The sequence below is a fragment of the Hipposideros armiger genome, unplaced genomic scaffold (genome assembly GCF_001890085.2).
Source record: "Hipposideros armiger isolate ML-2016 unplaced genomic scaffold, ASM189008v1 scaffold_0, whole genome shotgun sequence".
In the NCBI taxonomy this organism is placed as follows: Eukaryota; Metazoa; Chordata; class Mammalia; order Chiroptera; family Hipposideridae; genus Hipposideros; species Hipposideros armiger.
In genome coordinates this window covers 3,170,886-3,184,689 of record NW_017731350.1, presented here as the reverse complement: position 1 = coordinate 3,184,689, position 13,804 = coordinate 3,170,886, and the positions used below count along the sequence as shown (strand labels likewise).

Here is a 13,804-nt window from a genome sequence, read left to right as displayed (position 1 = left end):
ATAAATCTCTGCTACCCTCCCCATCTCTCTGGTTAAGCCCCTTTCCTCCTGGTGACCCTTCCTTCTAGCATCTGAGGAATCTCCCCCGTCAGCACTGTGCTGACATCAGGACAGAATTAGGATGACCGGCCAACTGTCCTGGCCTCAGGACAGGCAGGGAGCACAGGATGCCTGAGCCCTAGGAAGCGAGGGAGTGGAGACGTGGGAAAGAGGGAGCAAAGGTACAGCAGCCTTGGGAGAGACTGGCAGTTGGGTCAATTTGAGCAGAAGTGGCAAGGTCAGCAGAAGATGGGAGAGAATGTCATCTCTCATGGTGGGAATGTCAGGCAAAGTTGGAGTCATCTTAGGAGGTCTCCCTGAAACAAGTGTCGATCAGGGATCTTGGCCGCAAAACAAACCGACTTTGGCAAATAGAAGCAGAAAATAAATTTAATAAAAGATTATTGGGAAGTTCTCAGAATTACTGCAAAGGCTCAAGAACCAGGCTAAGGAATTGGGGGGCAGAAATAGGCCACAGATGCAGTCTGTTGAGGCCAGACAATGAGGCCATCACTATCCCCACAGGACACCAAAGAGATCCAACTGTGACCAGCACTGGACCGGGGATACCGTCTGGCTCTGGGGATTATATTATTAAATATATCATATCATATCATATCATATCATATCATATCATATCATATCATATCATATCATATCACACACAGGTGCCCTGGAAACCAAGTGCTGCTGCGACACCCTACTGCCTTTTCAGTATATGCGCCGCGGTGCTTCCTCCTTTGCGCCATTAGCCCCTGTCAAGGTTTTGGGCTGGTGCATCAGACTGGTAGAGCCCATCTCATATCCCCACAACCTAGTTGTGTGTTTAGAGGTGCAATGGGGGCTGAGTGCTAGGGAAAGGAATATAGTGGGAGGAGGACTCTGCATACTGAAAATTCATGGTGGAAAGTTTCCCAGTCAAAGGAAGGGGGTTCGATGCTGGGCAGCCAAAGACCTGATAAATGTCCATTACCCAAGGAATGAGTGTGAATATGAGTGAGGGGTGGAAGGTGGCACTGGAAGGAACAAGGCAAAGAAACAGGATCTCCATTTGGCTGTCAGGACACCAACACCCTGAGGCAGTGGAAACCTGGATGCACAAGCTACATTGGCAAGGTCTTGGCTTCCTGTTGGGGGTATTTTGGACAATAGAGATGGCTGCGCTCAGGTAATATACTGGCAGTGTCTAACTCAATTGGTATGTAGCATGAGGGCTTTTGATATCCTGTGCTTCTACTCTTTCTCTGGCTTCAGGAAAGAGGTGGGGCAGCCTGCAAATAACTGGGTGCTTAGTCCAAAGAGCTGGAACCAGACCGGGCTGGGCAAGGGCTGACAGGTGACAGCTGAGAGCTGAGCACCAAGCTTTGTGAACAGACAATTCCACGAAGTCTGAAGCTTCCATGAGCAAATCAACCTGATCAAACAAACCTCTCACAAAGTTTTAAGTTTGCATATTGTTCTCTTATGTGGCAATTAGGCATAAAAGCAAATAGCCAGAATCTGTATTCTTTTTATCAAACAGAATATTCAGTTCTTTTCTCTCTTTGCTGTTATTCTGATATCTATAAGGAGTATCAATATCAATCTCCTCTATCTCCATGCTATTAAATTCCCTCCTCACTTTTGTTTGGTGTAACAGTTTAGATTTGGGAGGCAGAGCACTAAGTTAATCATCCTCACTTCCTAGCATACTGACCGCTGACATTTTTAATCCGTGCAAGGTCCCACTCGTTTTATTTTTCATATTTTTCCCTTCTTCCCCTCTCACTGCCCTCCATCTCCATAGATTCCCTCTCTAATATATTTAATGTACATTATTAAATATGTATGAAACCTCATAAAATACAGTTTTGTATGTTTTTAATTTCCATGAATGGCATTGTACTATAAATCACTGTTTTCTTTGCTTCATTCTCCATGTTGCTGAATGTGCAGCTTGTTACTAGCTTAATACTGTTATACAGTATTTTATAGCCTGTGGGGTAGCCATGGACAGGCCTACTATAGACACAATAGTACAATAGAGAATTTCCTTACATGGTAGATAATAGACCCTTGAATGCTGACCCAATCCCTCCTCAAACCTAACCCCATAAAAACTTCATTTCTTCCCTCTAAATGGCCTGCACTGATCACCAGAATTTGGGCCTGTTTCTGTGAGGAACTAGGAAGACATTGTTCTTTGCTTTGCATGTTTGCTAGTTTATTAACAAACTGAAGAGAAAACAACCTTGACATGGACCTGAGTTGTCCTTTTAGTGGATTTTCAAACCCAAGCCAACCCTTTGTGATCTGGACTAACTCAATATGCATCTACCACATTTTATTTACTCATTGCCTTAGTAACAGGTGCTTAGATTGATTTCAACATCTAGCTGTCACAAAGCCATGATGAACCTATGTGAGAATTTCTCTTGAACACACCCAGTTGTGGTATTGCTGGGTCAAAGGCATGAACATCATTTGTTAAATATTGACTGATTGCTTTCCAGAATAGCTGGATCAGATTGTACTCCCACCAACTATGCATGAGAGTTTTTGCCTCTCCATGTCCTCACCAACACTTCATATTATCCATCTTTCTAATTTTTGCCATTCTGGTGGGCAGAAAATATCAATTTATTATTATTTTAATTTGAATTTCTCTGATTACAGGTGAATTTGAACATTTCTTCATATATTTTTCTTGTACTTCTATGAATTGCTGCTCCTTTCTTTTGTATATGTAAAATGTAGTTTTTATCATAATTTATTGAACAGTTTTAGTAACTTAAAGCATGGTTACAATGCAAGCTTGATCTGCAAGGTGGTTTCTTCTCAATCAGGTACCAAACCACCTCAATCTTAGGGAGTTTTCCAACTGGCCCTTATTTCTATTACCTGCCAGTGTTAGCCTAACCTGGCCATTTCTACAGGGCTATGTCCTCAACTTTAGCACAGTGTTCAATTATGAATGCCACATTCCAACAGGGACATATGCAAATCAGAATGGTGGTGCTGATAGTTATCTGAGAGTTGGCTTATATGAAGAAAGTTAGCTTGGAGCAGTTCAGAGGAAAATACCAACGCTATCTTTAAATAAGTTGAAGAGCTATCATGTGAATGTGAGGAAAGGTTTATTCTGTGTTGTTCCAGAGGACAGAATTAAAGCAAAGGGGTGATGTTACAGAGATGCACACTTACACTCAGTATGTGGAACACTCTTCTGTCAGAAATATCCAGTCCCACGGTCAGTCCTCTTGGCATCAGCAAGCTCAATGGCATTATTCACACAGAAGCTGGACAGGCCATCAGCTGCTTAGGGCATTTCTGCATGGAGCAGGAAATTAGTTTAAACGGCTTCCAAGATTGCTTCTAACGCAGGTGTAATTCAATCTAATCAATACTTATTGAGCCCCTATTACATGCAAGGCATTAGGCTAGGTATTATAAGAGATACAACAGTCAGTAGCTCCTTAGATGGTTTTCATCTTATAGGGGGGAAGAGAATCAATGTTTAAGAAACTGCTAGTCCTACTGCTAGGTTCTTAGGGTGAAATATTTTAATTTCCACAATAATTTGCTTTGGTAGCTACAGATAACTTCACTTTCTAGATGAGGAAACTAAAGTTCAGAATGAGTAGTGATTGTCTAAGATGACCCAGCTAAAATGAGGTAGAATAGGGATTCAAGATTAGATTACTGTGATTCTGTTATGTCATACCAAGAATCTCTGAATTTATGTTATAAATGTAGCTTCATATTTCTTGGCTTGGCATAGGGTTAAAGCATTTCCCTCTTGTCATTGTCTTTTTAAATCTGATGGGTCAAAAAATCAAATGAAAAAAAAATGTTTTTTAAAGAAAAAAGAGAATCTGATGTGTCTTTCTCTAGATCTTGACACTTGAGGATACAGTTTTCTGGAGAGACATCTAACTGAATTAATTTCTGCTCCATTTGGGTTCCAGTCTCTCTGTGAGCAGTCCTTTTTTCTCACTTTGCCAGGGCTTCCCTGGGTTCTGCCTCTGGAAGGTACCTTTTCTCTCCAACTCTATTGTGCCGTAACTTTGAGGTGCTTCTACGATTTTTTTCAAACCCTTTCATGCAGGTCAAGTTACCATGCCCTGTGCTCTCTGCTCCTGCCTCTCTCTTAGTTTATCAAAAACCTTTTTTGCTCTTTAGAGCTTTGACCCTTACTGCCATAAATATCCCAGTTCATCTGGTGGATGAAGTGTGCTTTAGAGTCCTGTTTTGCATTGATCCATCCAGGGGTTTACTATGTACATCTGCATATTAAAAGAAAACCAGTACATTTGTTTATTTCTTGGTGCTCTCCATTTTCTACGTAGCATGAATTGAGCAGTTATTACTTTAATATGAGATAGTTGAATTATTAGAAAATAGATAATTTTCCTTTGCCTTGGATGACTGTGTTGTTTTCCTTTAAACGTTAAAAAAAGAAGTTAACCTACATATTTACATTTCAATATGTAAATGTGCAGTCCCTAGCCTCGTTAAGGTTTCTACTTGATCCATCATCACTTTTAGAAGAGGCATAAAGTTGCACAGAGGAGTTTAGGGGAAGTCTTTTCCCTTCTAGGATGTCCTCATGGATTAATAGAATGTGTTTCATGTCTCCAGATATGTAATTTTAAAACCTACGTCCCTCTAGATTTGCGTTTTTCAACAAACTAATGATCCTCAAAAGGAAAAAGTTTTAACAGTTCTTGTGGTGGTAATTATATTTCTGAACATTAACTAAAGGTCAAACACGGTATCTTATTTAATCCTATCTTGTTCTGTAGTTTCTATCTTGTTACCACTTCACAGGCAAGGAAATAGGTTTAGAGAGGTTAGGTAATGTACCCAAAGTCTCTTTGTTTAACAAGTGACAGATGTAGAATCCTCAGTTTAGCTAACTCAAGGCCCATTATTTTACCCTGTGCTGGACCAATTGCTCACATAGGTGAGTTGGGCTTCATCTGATGGAGTTGATGGTATTAAGTTTTTAGTGTGGGTGTGAGGGGGTTCTGATGCCTTTAACCATTGAATTTCTTTCTTTTGGTTTCATTACTCCTTTTGATGATACCATTGATTCTTTGCAACTCAAGTTAGCTCCAAATCTTGCTTCTCCCAGTTTTAATCTTTCATTTCTCCTTCATCAGACTTATTCTTGTTCTTAAACTTCCTTTGGCATCATATTTCTTCCAGGATGGCTTGTTGCTTCAATCATTTATAAGTATTCTCATTTGTAATTTTTCTGCTTTCATTTTCCTTATGGTGCCATTCATCGCTCTTATCTCTTAATAATAATGGTAATCACTATATTTGCATAATGTTTTATGTTATATAAAGCACATTTACTGAATTCTTATTTAATTTTTGAAACAATTTCATGAAGTACTATATCCTTCTAACATATGAGGAAAATATACTTAGCGAGGTTAAATGAATCATCTGTTGACACAGCTAGTCAGTAGCAGAGCTGGCTTTTGAATCTACGTTATCTGACTCCAAGTTTACTGTTCATTCCACTATACCACAGTTGCTCTATTAGCCTTAACAGTATTTCTTTTCACAGAAATAAACTTAGTGATGGAATTAGGTGAGTTCTTTATGTATTTTCTAAAGTAAATAAATTATTGCTCTAAAAGTACTATCTTTCCATTCACTTGTTTTGAATTTTCAATATTTTTCAACATTTTGAAAAATTTTCTGAATTAGTATTGTTTTCCAGGAAATAAGAATGTGAATCTGTTTCATTTGCCTTTTCCTTCAATAAACGTCTTTTTCTGATATATTCAAGGCCCTGTGCAAAATGATATATACAACCATCACAGCCCTCAAGGAGATTCCAATTTGAGAAAATAAGATATGCACATAAATATTTTTCATGAAATGTAGAAAATGTGTCATAAGAAATATCTAAATAAAGAGTCATAGGAAGAAGACTATCCACAAGGCTATTCACCAAAATGCTAATAGTGGTTATCTCTGAGGGTAGAAGTTTTTTCTTTTATTAAAATTATTATTATTATTTTTTAAAGATTTTTATTGGGGAATTGGGGGGATGGGAACAGACAAGTTGCAGTCCTTTTTTATTCTTCAGTCTAGTTGTGGAGGACGTTGCTTCACTGGCCCAAGTTGGTAACATCATTGCACTCTTTCTAGGCGAGGCAGATCAGTCGCTGGCTTCTGGATGGCTGCTCACTGCGGCTGCTGGCTGCTCACGCTGGCTGCTGGCTATACACAGTAGCCCATGGCAACCCACTGCCACAGGGGCTGCAGCCTACGCCATCGCAGGCGACTCACGGCAGCCCAGCTCCAGGTTGAGCTGTTCTTCAGCATCTCAGCTATGGAGGGCAGTGTCACTGGCCCTCATATGTGGGATCCGAACCGGGGCCCTCTGGCATCCCAAGCCAGTTCTTAACCATAGCGCCACTTGGCCGGCCCTAAATTTTTTTTTTAAATTTAAGTATAGTTGGTAGACAATCTTATATTGGTGATATTATTTTCAGGTGTACAATGTAGTGATTCAACATTTTTATATCTGATGATGTGATCACTCCACTAATTCTATTGGGTTGTTGGAAAAGTCATGACGCATTTTTGCAACGAAAAACCATAGAATAAATACGTCACAGCTTTTCCGACAGCCCAATAGTAATCATCTGTCACCATGTAAACGTATCACAATATTATTAACTATAGTCCCCTCCCCTTTTTTAACCCATTCCCCCACCCCCTCCCTTCTGGTAATCATCCCTTTGGTTGGGGGTAGAAGTTTTAATAATTAAAGTTTTTTGTTTTGCTTATTAGCAGGTTCTAAGTGTCTAAAAATAAATATGTAGTGATGATTGGATAAAGAAATTGTGGTACATTTATACAATGGAGTATTACTCTGCCATAAGAAGAATAAAATCTTTTTTTTTTTTTTTTTGCTGAGCCATCCTGCTACCTATTGGTAGCTTAGCGGCTGCTCAGCTTGGGCTGGCATCGAACCGCTGTTGCTNTCGAACCGCTGTTGCTCAGAGCTCAAACTCTTGAGCGAGCTCTTAACCAACTGAGCCACTCGGCCGGCCCAAGAAGAATAAAATCTTAACCATTTGCAACAACATGGATGGATCTAGAGGATATCATGCCAAGTGAAATAAGTCAGACTGAGAAAGACAAATACCTTATGATCTCACTTATGTGTGGAATCTAAAGAACAGAATAAACGAACTAACTAAACAGAAATAGACTCATGGATGCAGAGAGCAAACTGATGGTTGGTTGCTCGATGGAAGGGGGAGTTGGGAGGATGGGTGAGAAGGGTGGGGGAATTGCAGATTGGTGGTCACGGGATAATCACGGGGATGTGAAGTATAGTATGGTGAGTATAGTCAGTAATGTGAAAACTATGTGTCGTGTAGGATGGGTGCAGGACTTATCGGGGGGATCACTTCATAAATTATGTAAATGCCTGGCTACTGCACTGTACCTCTGAAGCTAATAATAAAATAGTATTGGATGTTACCTATAATTAAATAAAAAAAAATACACACGCGCACACACACAAATACATACATGTATGTAGTCACAGGACATAAAGTACAGCATAAGGAATATAGTCACTGGTATTAGAATAACTATGTATGGTGTCAGATGGGTAGTAGGCTTTGTTGGGTTTATCACTTTGTGAGAGGTGTAAATGTAATTATTATGTTGTTTTGTACACCTGAAGCTAATAAAAAAAACCAAATGTGTACTTCTTGTGAAGTAATATGTATTACCTGTGACGGGGAGAAACATAATTGATTTTTTAAAGTTATAGTTGAGTTAAAAGGCGAAACAAGTTCCTTCTGTGAGAGTGTTGGGGAAGACAGGTATGGTGAGGACATTTAAGCTGAAGGCTATAAAAGGATGGATGCAGGTAGGGTGAGGGAAGGGTACATTTCCCATAGAGAGAACCACATTAAACCAAGCATGAAATAAAAAAGATACATAGTAACTGTAGGGAAGACTACTAGTTCAGCTTGTCTGTAGACTAGTGTGTGGAAACTAGGACAGGAAATAAAGCTCATTATCTAGGGCCTGGAGCCCCTTAAGTGCCAACTGAGGAGGCTAGCACTTCAGATCTGAGGCATCCCTGGAGAAGACTAGAACAAACACATCTGGAGGGCTGGGGAAGGCTCAGGGAGCAATCACCTCTAACAGGAGGTAGGACTAAATCAAGATATGTCGGCAGAGCAGAACATTGGCAGGCTTTCATGAAAAGAAAAGCTGTAGCCTCTGGGCAATCAGTACTTAGCATTTCATGGATGTCCTGGGGGATGCTGGGAATGTGAACACAGTAAACAGGCAGTATATAAATAGGCAAAGTCCCTGAGACTAGAGTAAGGTGATGACATAGCAGTGAGGCTGCCACTCAAGGGAAGACTCCATTCTTACCAACAGAGCATGCAAGGGGCAGAGGGATGAAAGTGAAAGAAATCAGGTACAGAGAGTGGAAAATATATGCAGGAAGAGGGATAAAGATGATCCTGAGTCAACACCTGTTGAGGCAGGAATTTCTTATAAAGCAGGTCCTCGGAGCTGAAGCTGAAGACTGGAACTATGAGCTGGCCAGCTGTGTTTTCTAGAAAAATATAAAAATAAAACCTTAATGGATAGCATCAACATAGAAATATACCTATTCTTTTTCCTTGGCTTTGCAAATATTTGGACTAGATTCTTTATTTTTTTTTATTATTATTTTTATTTATTTATTTATTTATTTTTAGCTGAGCTATCCTGCTACCTGTTGGCAGCTCAGCGGCTGCTCAGCTCGGGCTGGACTCGAACCGCTGTTGCTCAGAGCTCAAACTCTTGAGCGAGCTCTTAACCAACTGAGCCACTCGGCCGGCCCTGGACTAGATTCTTTAGAAAGCAATTTTGAAAAGGGCATAAACCCTAAGCTCATACTAAGTTGGCATTTTATTTCACTAAGTTTCAACTTTTATCAAATATTACTTCACAACTCTAGGTTTACTTTTCAGGCCTACATAGACTCTCATTTTATTTTTTTCTAGAGTCAGGGATTTCCCAAGCCTGGTCACTCCAGCTGCCTTCAGTAGTAGATACGGCTTGATGATTACACCTTACTCCAGCAAAACCTTTAATTAAATTTAGGGAGGCCAAACATGAAGTACTGGCTGAGCATTCCAAACCTCTTCTTCACGTAATATGGTGTCCTGTGGAGGTTTCTTCCTTTTTCCCTTGCCCTTATAGTTCTGGCTCTGCCGCTAACAGTGTGACCTGCGGCAAGTCCCTAACCTCACTGAGCCTTAGGCTCCTCTGTAAATTAAGTGCAGGAGTTGAATTACGATTTAAAAGATATGACAGCTCTAAAATTCTAAAGACCCAGTAATAAATAAAATTTGTTAATAAGTATAATGAATTCCTAAAGTTTCAGATTATGGAGTCAATGGAGAAAAGACTCATTAATAAAAGAGTTGGAAACAACTGGGATCAAGGATAAGGTTTTTTTTTTTTTTAATTTTTAGCTGCCCATTATCCCCAACATTTATGTAGGGAAATTAATTAGGCTGTGTACATTTAAAAATCATAACATTTCTAAAATGCTTTACAACACCGAGACTTGAGTTAATAGAACTTATTTTGAAAAGAACCATACTGACACTGAGGATATTCCTGAGGTGCTCAAAGTTAAGACTCTGAATTGGTAACAAACCCGTGAAGCATTGACCATAGCTCATTTTGTGATTCCTATTGCGTGCCTATTTTAGAATTGCTGGTATTATCATAATAAGGCATTCCCAACTGGAAGAAAGAATAATGTTTAAGTGACAAGACTAAAAAGAGTCATCATCACAGAAACAAAATGTAGAGTGAGGTGTATTAGAGAAGACAAGCATCTTTAGTAATGAAGCTTTAAGGGTGGTTGGAAAGGAAGAATGTTAAGCCAAGTCTTTAAAGAATAGGAGACTGAAATATGATTACCATAAACTGCCTGAAAGACTAATTTTCCTTATATATTAAATACACAAACATTTGTGTGTGTGGAAATGCAGACTGTACTTCTTTCTTAATCCGTTTCTTGCTTTCCAGATGTCTCAGGGTTTCCTCCTGTCAGGTTGAACCAGCCCACCAGCCAGGCTCAACCTACTCTGCCATCCTAGGTGTGCTTTGGAGGATTGAAACACAGATAATGGTAAGGCAGGTGTATTAATATTTAAACTGCAGAAAGGTAGAAGAGGAAACGGGAGGTATAAATAAGGCCGATGGGGCGAGAGGGAAGGAAGGCGTATGAAAAGGCAAGAGGCAGCGTCGGCTGGGGTAGGCTTCACTCTCCTTCAATTTTGGACACTGGTGGTTAATTTTGGCGGGAGGGAGGGAGGGGACCTGCCTCGTCTGCATAGCGCTCCTGGGCTCCCCTGGGTTCCAAAAGGACCGCCAAGGCCTGGAGCGGGTTCTCCGCGTAGAGCACAGCACCGAGGCTTCCACTCGGTGGGGAGGTTCTCCCGGTGCCCAGGTGTTCCTCCTGCTTCCTCTCCTCGCGCTGGAAGGCAGATTACATCATCCCAACCTGAGCAGCGTGGCGTTTTTTTCCATGTCAAACTCCTGCTCCCTTGAACGCCAACTCTTGCTCCTTCAGTAAACAGGGATGGGGCTCTAATTAGTTTCCCCTAGCCCACAAGGGAGGTTAGTTACTCCAGGATGCGTCTCATTTTATCGAAGAGGCTATTAAATGAGCCAGGGCACAATTTTTTTCTCGCGTTCTCGAGCTACAGTTACCCAGAAACACACGGCCACCCAAGCCCGTCGCTGCGTCAAGACCAGCTCCACACACGGGACACACACGTCCCGCCGTGAGCTACCTCAGCGCAGCCGTGAGGGCGACCCCGGGACACAGAAAAGGAGGGGAGGGGTTACTCCAGCGTGCCGCGCCTGCGCAATCACTAGGCAGCACCTCCCCGCGGGGCGTGCTCGTAACGCTGCGCACCCTATCAGGCGGCCACAGGGAGCGCGCCCGCGGCCTCGCCCTCTCTCGCCCCGCCCCTCTCCCTTCTCTGTCGGGCCTTAGACTGAGGTTCGGAGACTCAGCCCACCTCTCCCCGCCCTCTCGTGTTCCCACATCCTATGCTGCGCGTGCGCAGAGGCGGACCGCTGGGCGAGGGCGCGAGGGAAGGGCGGGCGTACGTCCTTGCGTGCGTCTCAGGCAGCGCGCACGCCGGCGTGAGAGGGCACGGGGAAAAGGGCTCTGGCCGGGGCGGCTCGGTTTCCTGTGGCTATGTAGCTGAGGTCGTCGGCTCCGGGTCCTGGTTCGCTGCCATCACCGTGTTCTAGCGCGGACTTGCTGCTCGTGAGAGAGACTGTCCTCACGCTACCGCGCTCCCTTGACGGCAGAGCTTGCTCGCTCGCCCGTGGGAGCGTCCCGGCCGAGCAACCCTGAAGGGGGAGGGGAGGCCATTTTGTCCCGACCGACTCCCCGGAACCGGGCGGAGCGGCAGGGAAAGGCTGCGGAGCTGCGGTCGCCGCCCTCGGAGGCACCGGACGCCGCCACCGTCGAAGCTTCCTCGACGAGGCAGTTCGTAGTTCGCCCGCGTCCTCTCAAGCCCTCATTTTCCCCACGCTTCCTCGGTCCTTTGGCCTGAGAACACCCGAGTGAGGAGTTGGCCATAGTGAGAGGGACCGATCCCTTGGGGCCGCCGGCGGCGAGCGCCTGAGCCGCCCCTCCCAATGGCGAAGAAGACGTACGACCTGCTTTTCAAGCTGCTCCTGATCGGGGACTCGGGAGTAGGGAAGACCTGTGTCCTGTTTCGTTTTTCGGATGATGCCTTCAATACCACCTTTATTTCCACCATAGGTAAGACCTGTGGGAGGATGGTATACGGGCTCTGTAGCTGCAAACCATTTCTTTCATTCCAGACATCTTGCTTCCCGTAATATACGCCTTTGTTTCAGTGATTCCGATTCCAGGCGACAGACCAAGTTACTGTTTGAATCGGCATTTAGCTTACTGGGGCGGGGTCTTCCCATGCTTTCCATCCGGTCTTTTGCTTTCGAGTCTCCCACTCTGCTTAGTGCCTGCTGTTACAAAATATGCAATGTTAACAACGTTTCAGAATCCGATTTCTTTAAGCGACTGGACTGGCTTTTTCCATATTTGTGTGGCGTTACTAGATGTACGATATTTCTAAGGGATTTTTTATTTATTTATTTATTTTTAGTGTTTGGGATTGAAGCACTAGTAGTCCTTTGGTAAAGGCCTGAATTTATACTTCAGGGCAAAAGGAAGATTCCGCATGGTCATAAGTTAGAGTAAACTTGAGGGTTTGTGTTAGGAATAATTAAAGCAAATTAGAAGGGAAAAGTGAATTGCTCCGCGTTGACTAATCCATTGATGTGTCAAACAATCGGAGGCTCTTCGTGCTTGGGGTGGGACTTGGGCATGTTTGCCTCAACAGCCTTTCTGAGACATCAATAGAAGCAGTAATCTAAGGGAGGTGATCAGTTTTCTGACCTTAGACCCGAAAGATTGAAGCTCTCCCTTTATGTTACTTTACTCTAGAATTTACAGGAAAGTATTTTGCCAGTCATAGCCCTCGGACTTCTCATGTACTTTCACCTCATGTTTCAGAATTACTTAGTGTGCAGATAAGAGCTGAAGATTGACCTTTTTAATTGGTTTCCCGTTTAGGAAGAGGGAAGGCTCTAGGAAAGTCCCTTTTGACTCTGGTTAGAAAATTTAGTGGTATTAACAGGAATTGTATTAAGTGAATTAATTGTATGTGAAACCTGTTTCCCCCAACATGGTAAATATCTTAGAAAACACAGGGTTGCCTCTTTTACTTGAAGGCCAGCATTCTGGGGCAGAGCAATGAAACCCATTTTTAAGTGTAACTAGTTTTATATTTAGATTTTAAAAAGTAACTGTGGTCTTTGAACTCTGGGAAGTGTCAAAATTAAGCTGATTTGAAACAATCTGTAACATTACTGAAATCGTTGATTTGGATTTCTTAACAACAGATATATATCAGCTACTTAATTTATCCTCATAAAACAAATTGTACTGAAACTGAATTGGGCAAGTGATCATTTTAAATAGGTTTTGATTTTACTGGCCCCCCCCACCCCGGTTTTTTTTTTTTTTGAAGGGGGGGATTCATAGTAATTGTAATCATTATTTCGTATTTCGTAAGTAGCATACTGTTCTCTTGACCTGTCTGTCATAAGTTTAGAGCTTGTCTCTCTGCTTGTGGGTTAGCACTTCCTACCACTAAGTTTGCTTTTAATATTCCACTTTTAGCTGTAGCTGGGTGGGTCAGGTGGTTAGATAGTTCAGCAAATATTTACTGAGCACCTAACGCTAGGCACTGTTTTAGGCACCGGGGATAAAGTGGTGAATATAGTAGACCCCTTTAGGAGCAATCTAGTGGGAACAATCCCAATGGAGTGTGGAAAGTGCTACAGTAAGGATAAGCATCAGGAGGAGGGGTGACTAGCCTAAATCGTGGGGGTATCTCATTTGACTTTCATGGAGATGATGTTTAAAATTAAGCCTGAAGGATAGGTAGGAATTGGACCAGAGGGGTGGGATAGGGCCTTTCTGGGAAAGGGAGTATAGAACAAACCTGTGGTCAGATGTGGGATTTAATTCATGTGGTCAACTTTAACCTGACTTTGAGAAGGGTGAGGTGGAGAGTAGGAAGCAAAGCATTAACTCCATTTACTTCATTCACTCTTTTTGTAGTGGGTACACACTCAACTAAAACCCAATGACATAACCTTTTATTTATTT

General features: G+C 42.4%; 1 protein-coding gene across 1 annotated transcript in view; it reads left to right on the top strand.

The window, feature by feature from the left end:
• Positions 1 to 10,991: 10,991 nt before the first annotated feature.
• The window catches only part of RAB10 (RAB10, member RAS oncogene family), a 79,389-nt gene continuing 76,576 nt past the window's right edge, over positions 10,992 to 13,804 (top strand). The window contains exon 1 of the mRNA XM_019643453.1: positions 10,992 to 11,869. Coding sequence (XP_019498998.1) covers positions 11,743 to 11,869 — 127 coding nt within the window. The 5' untranslated portion in view covers positions 10,992 to 11,742. The remainder of the gene's footprint in view (positions 11,870 to 13,804) is intronic.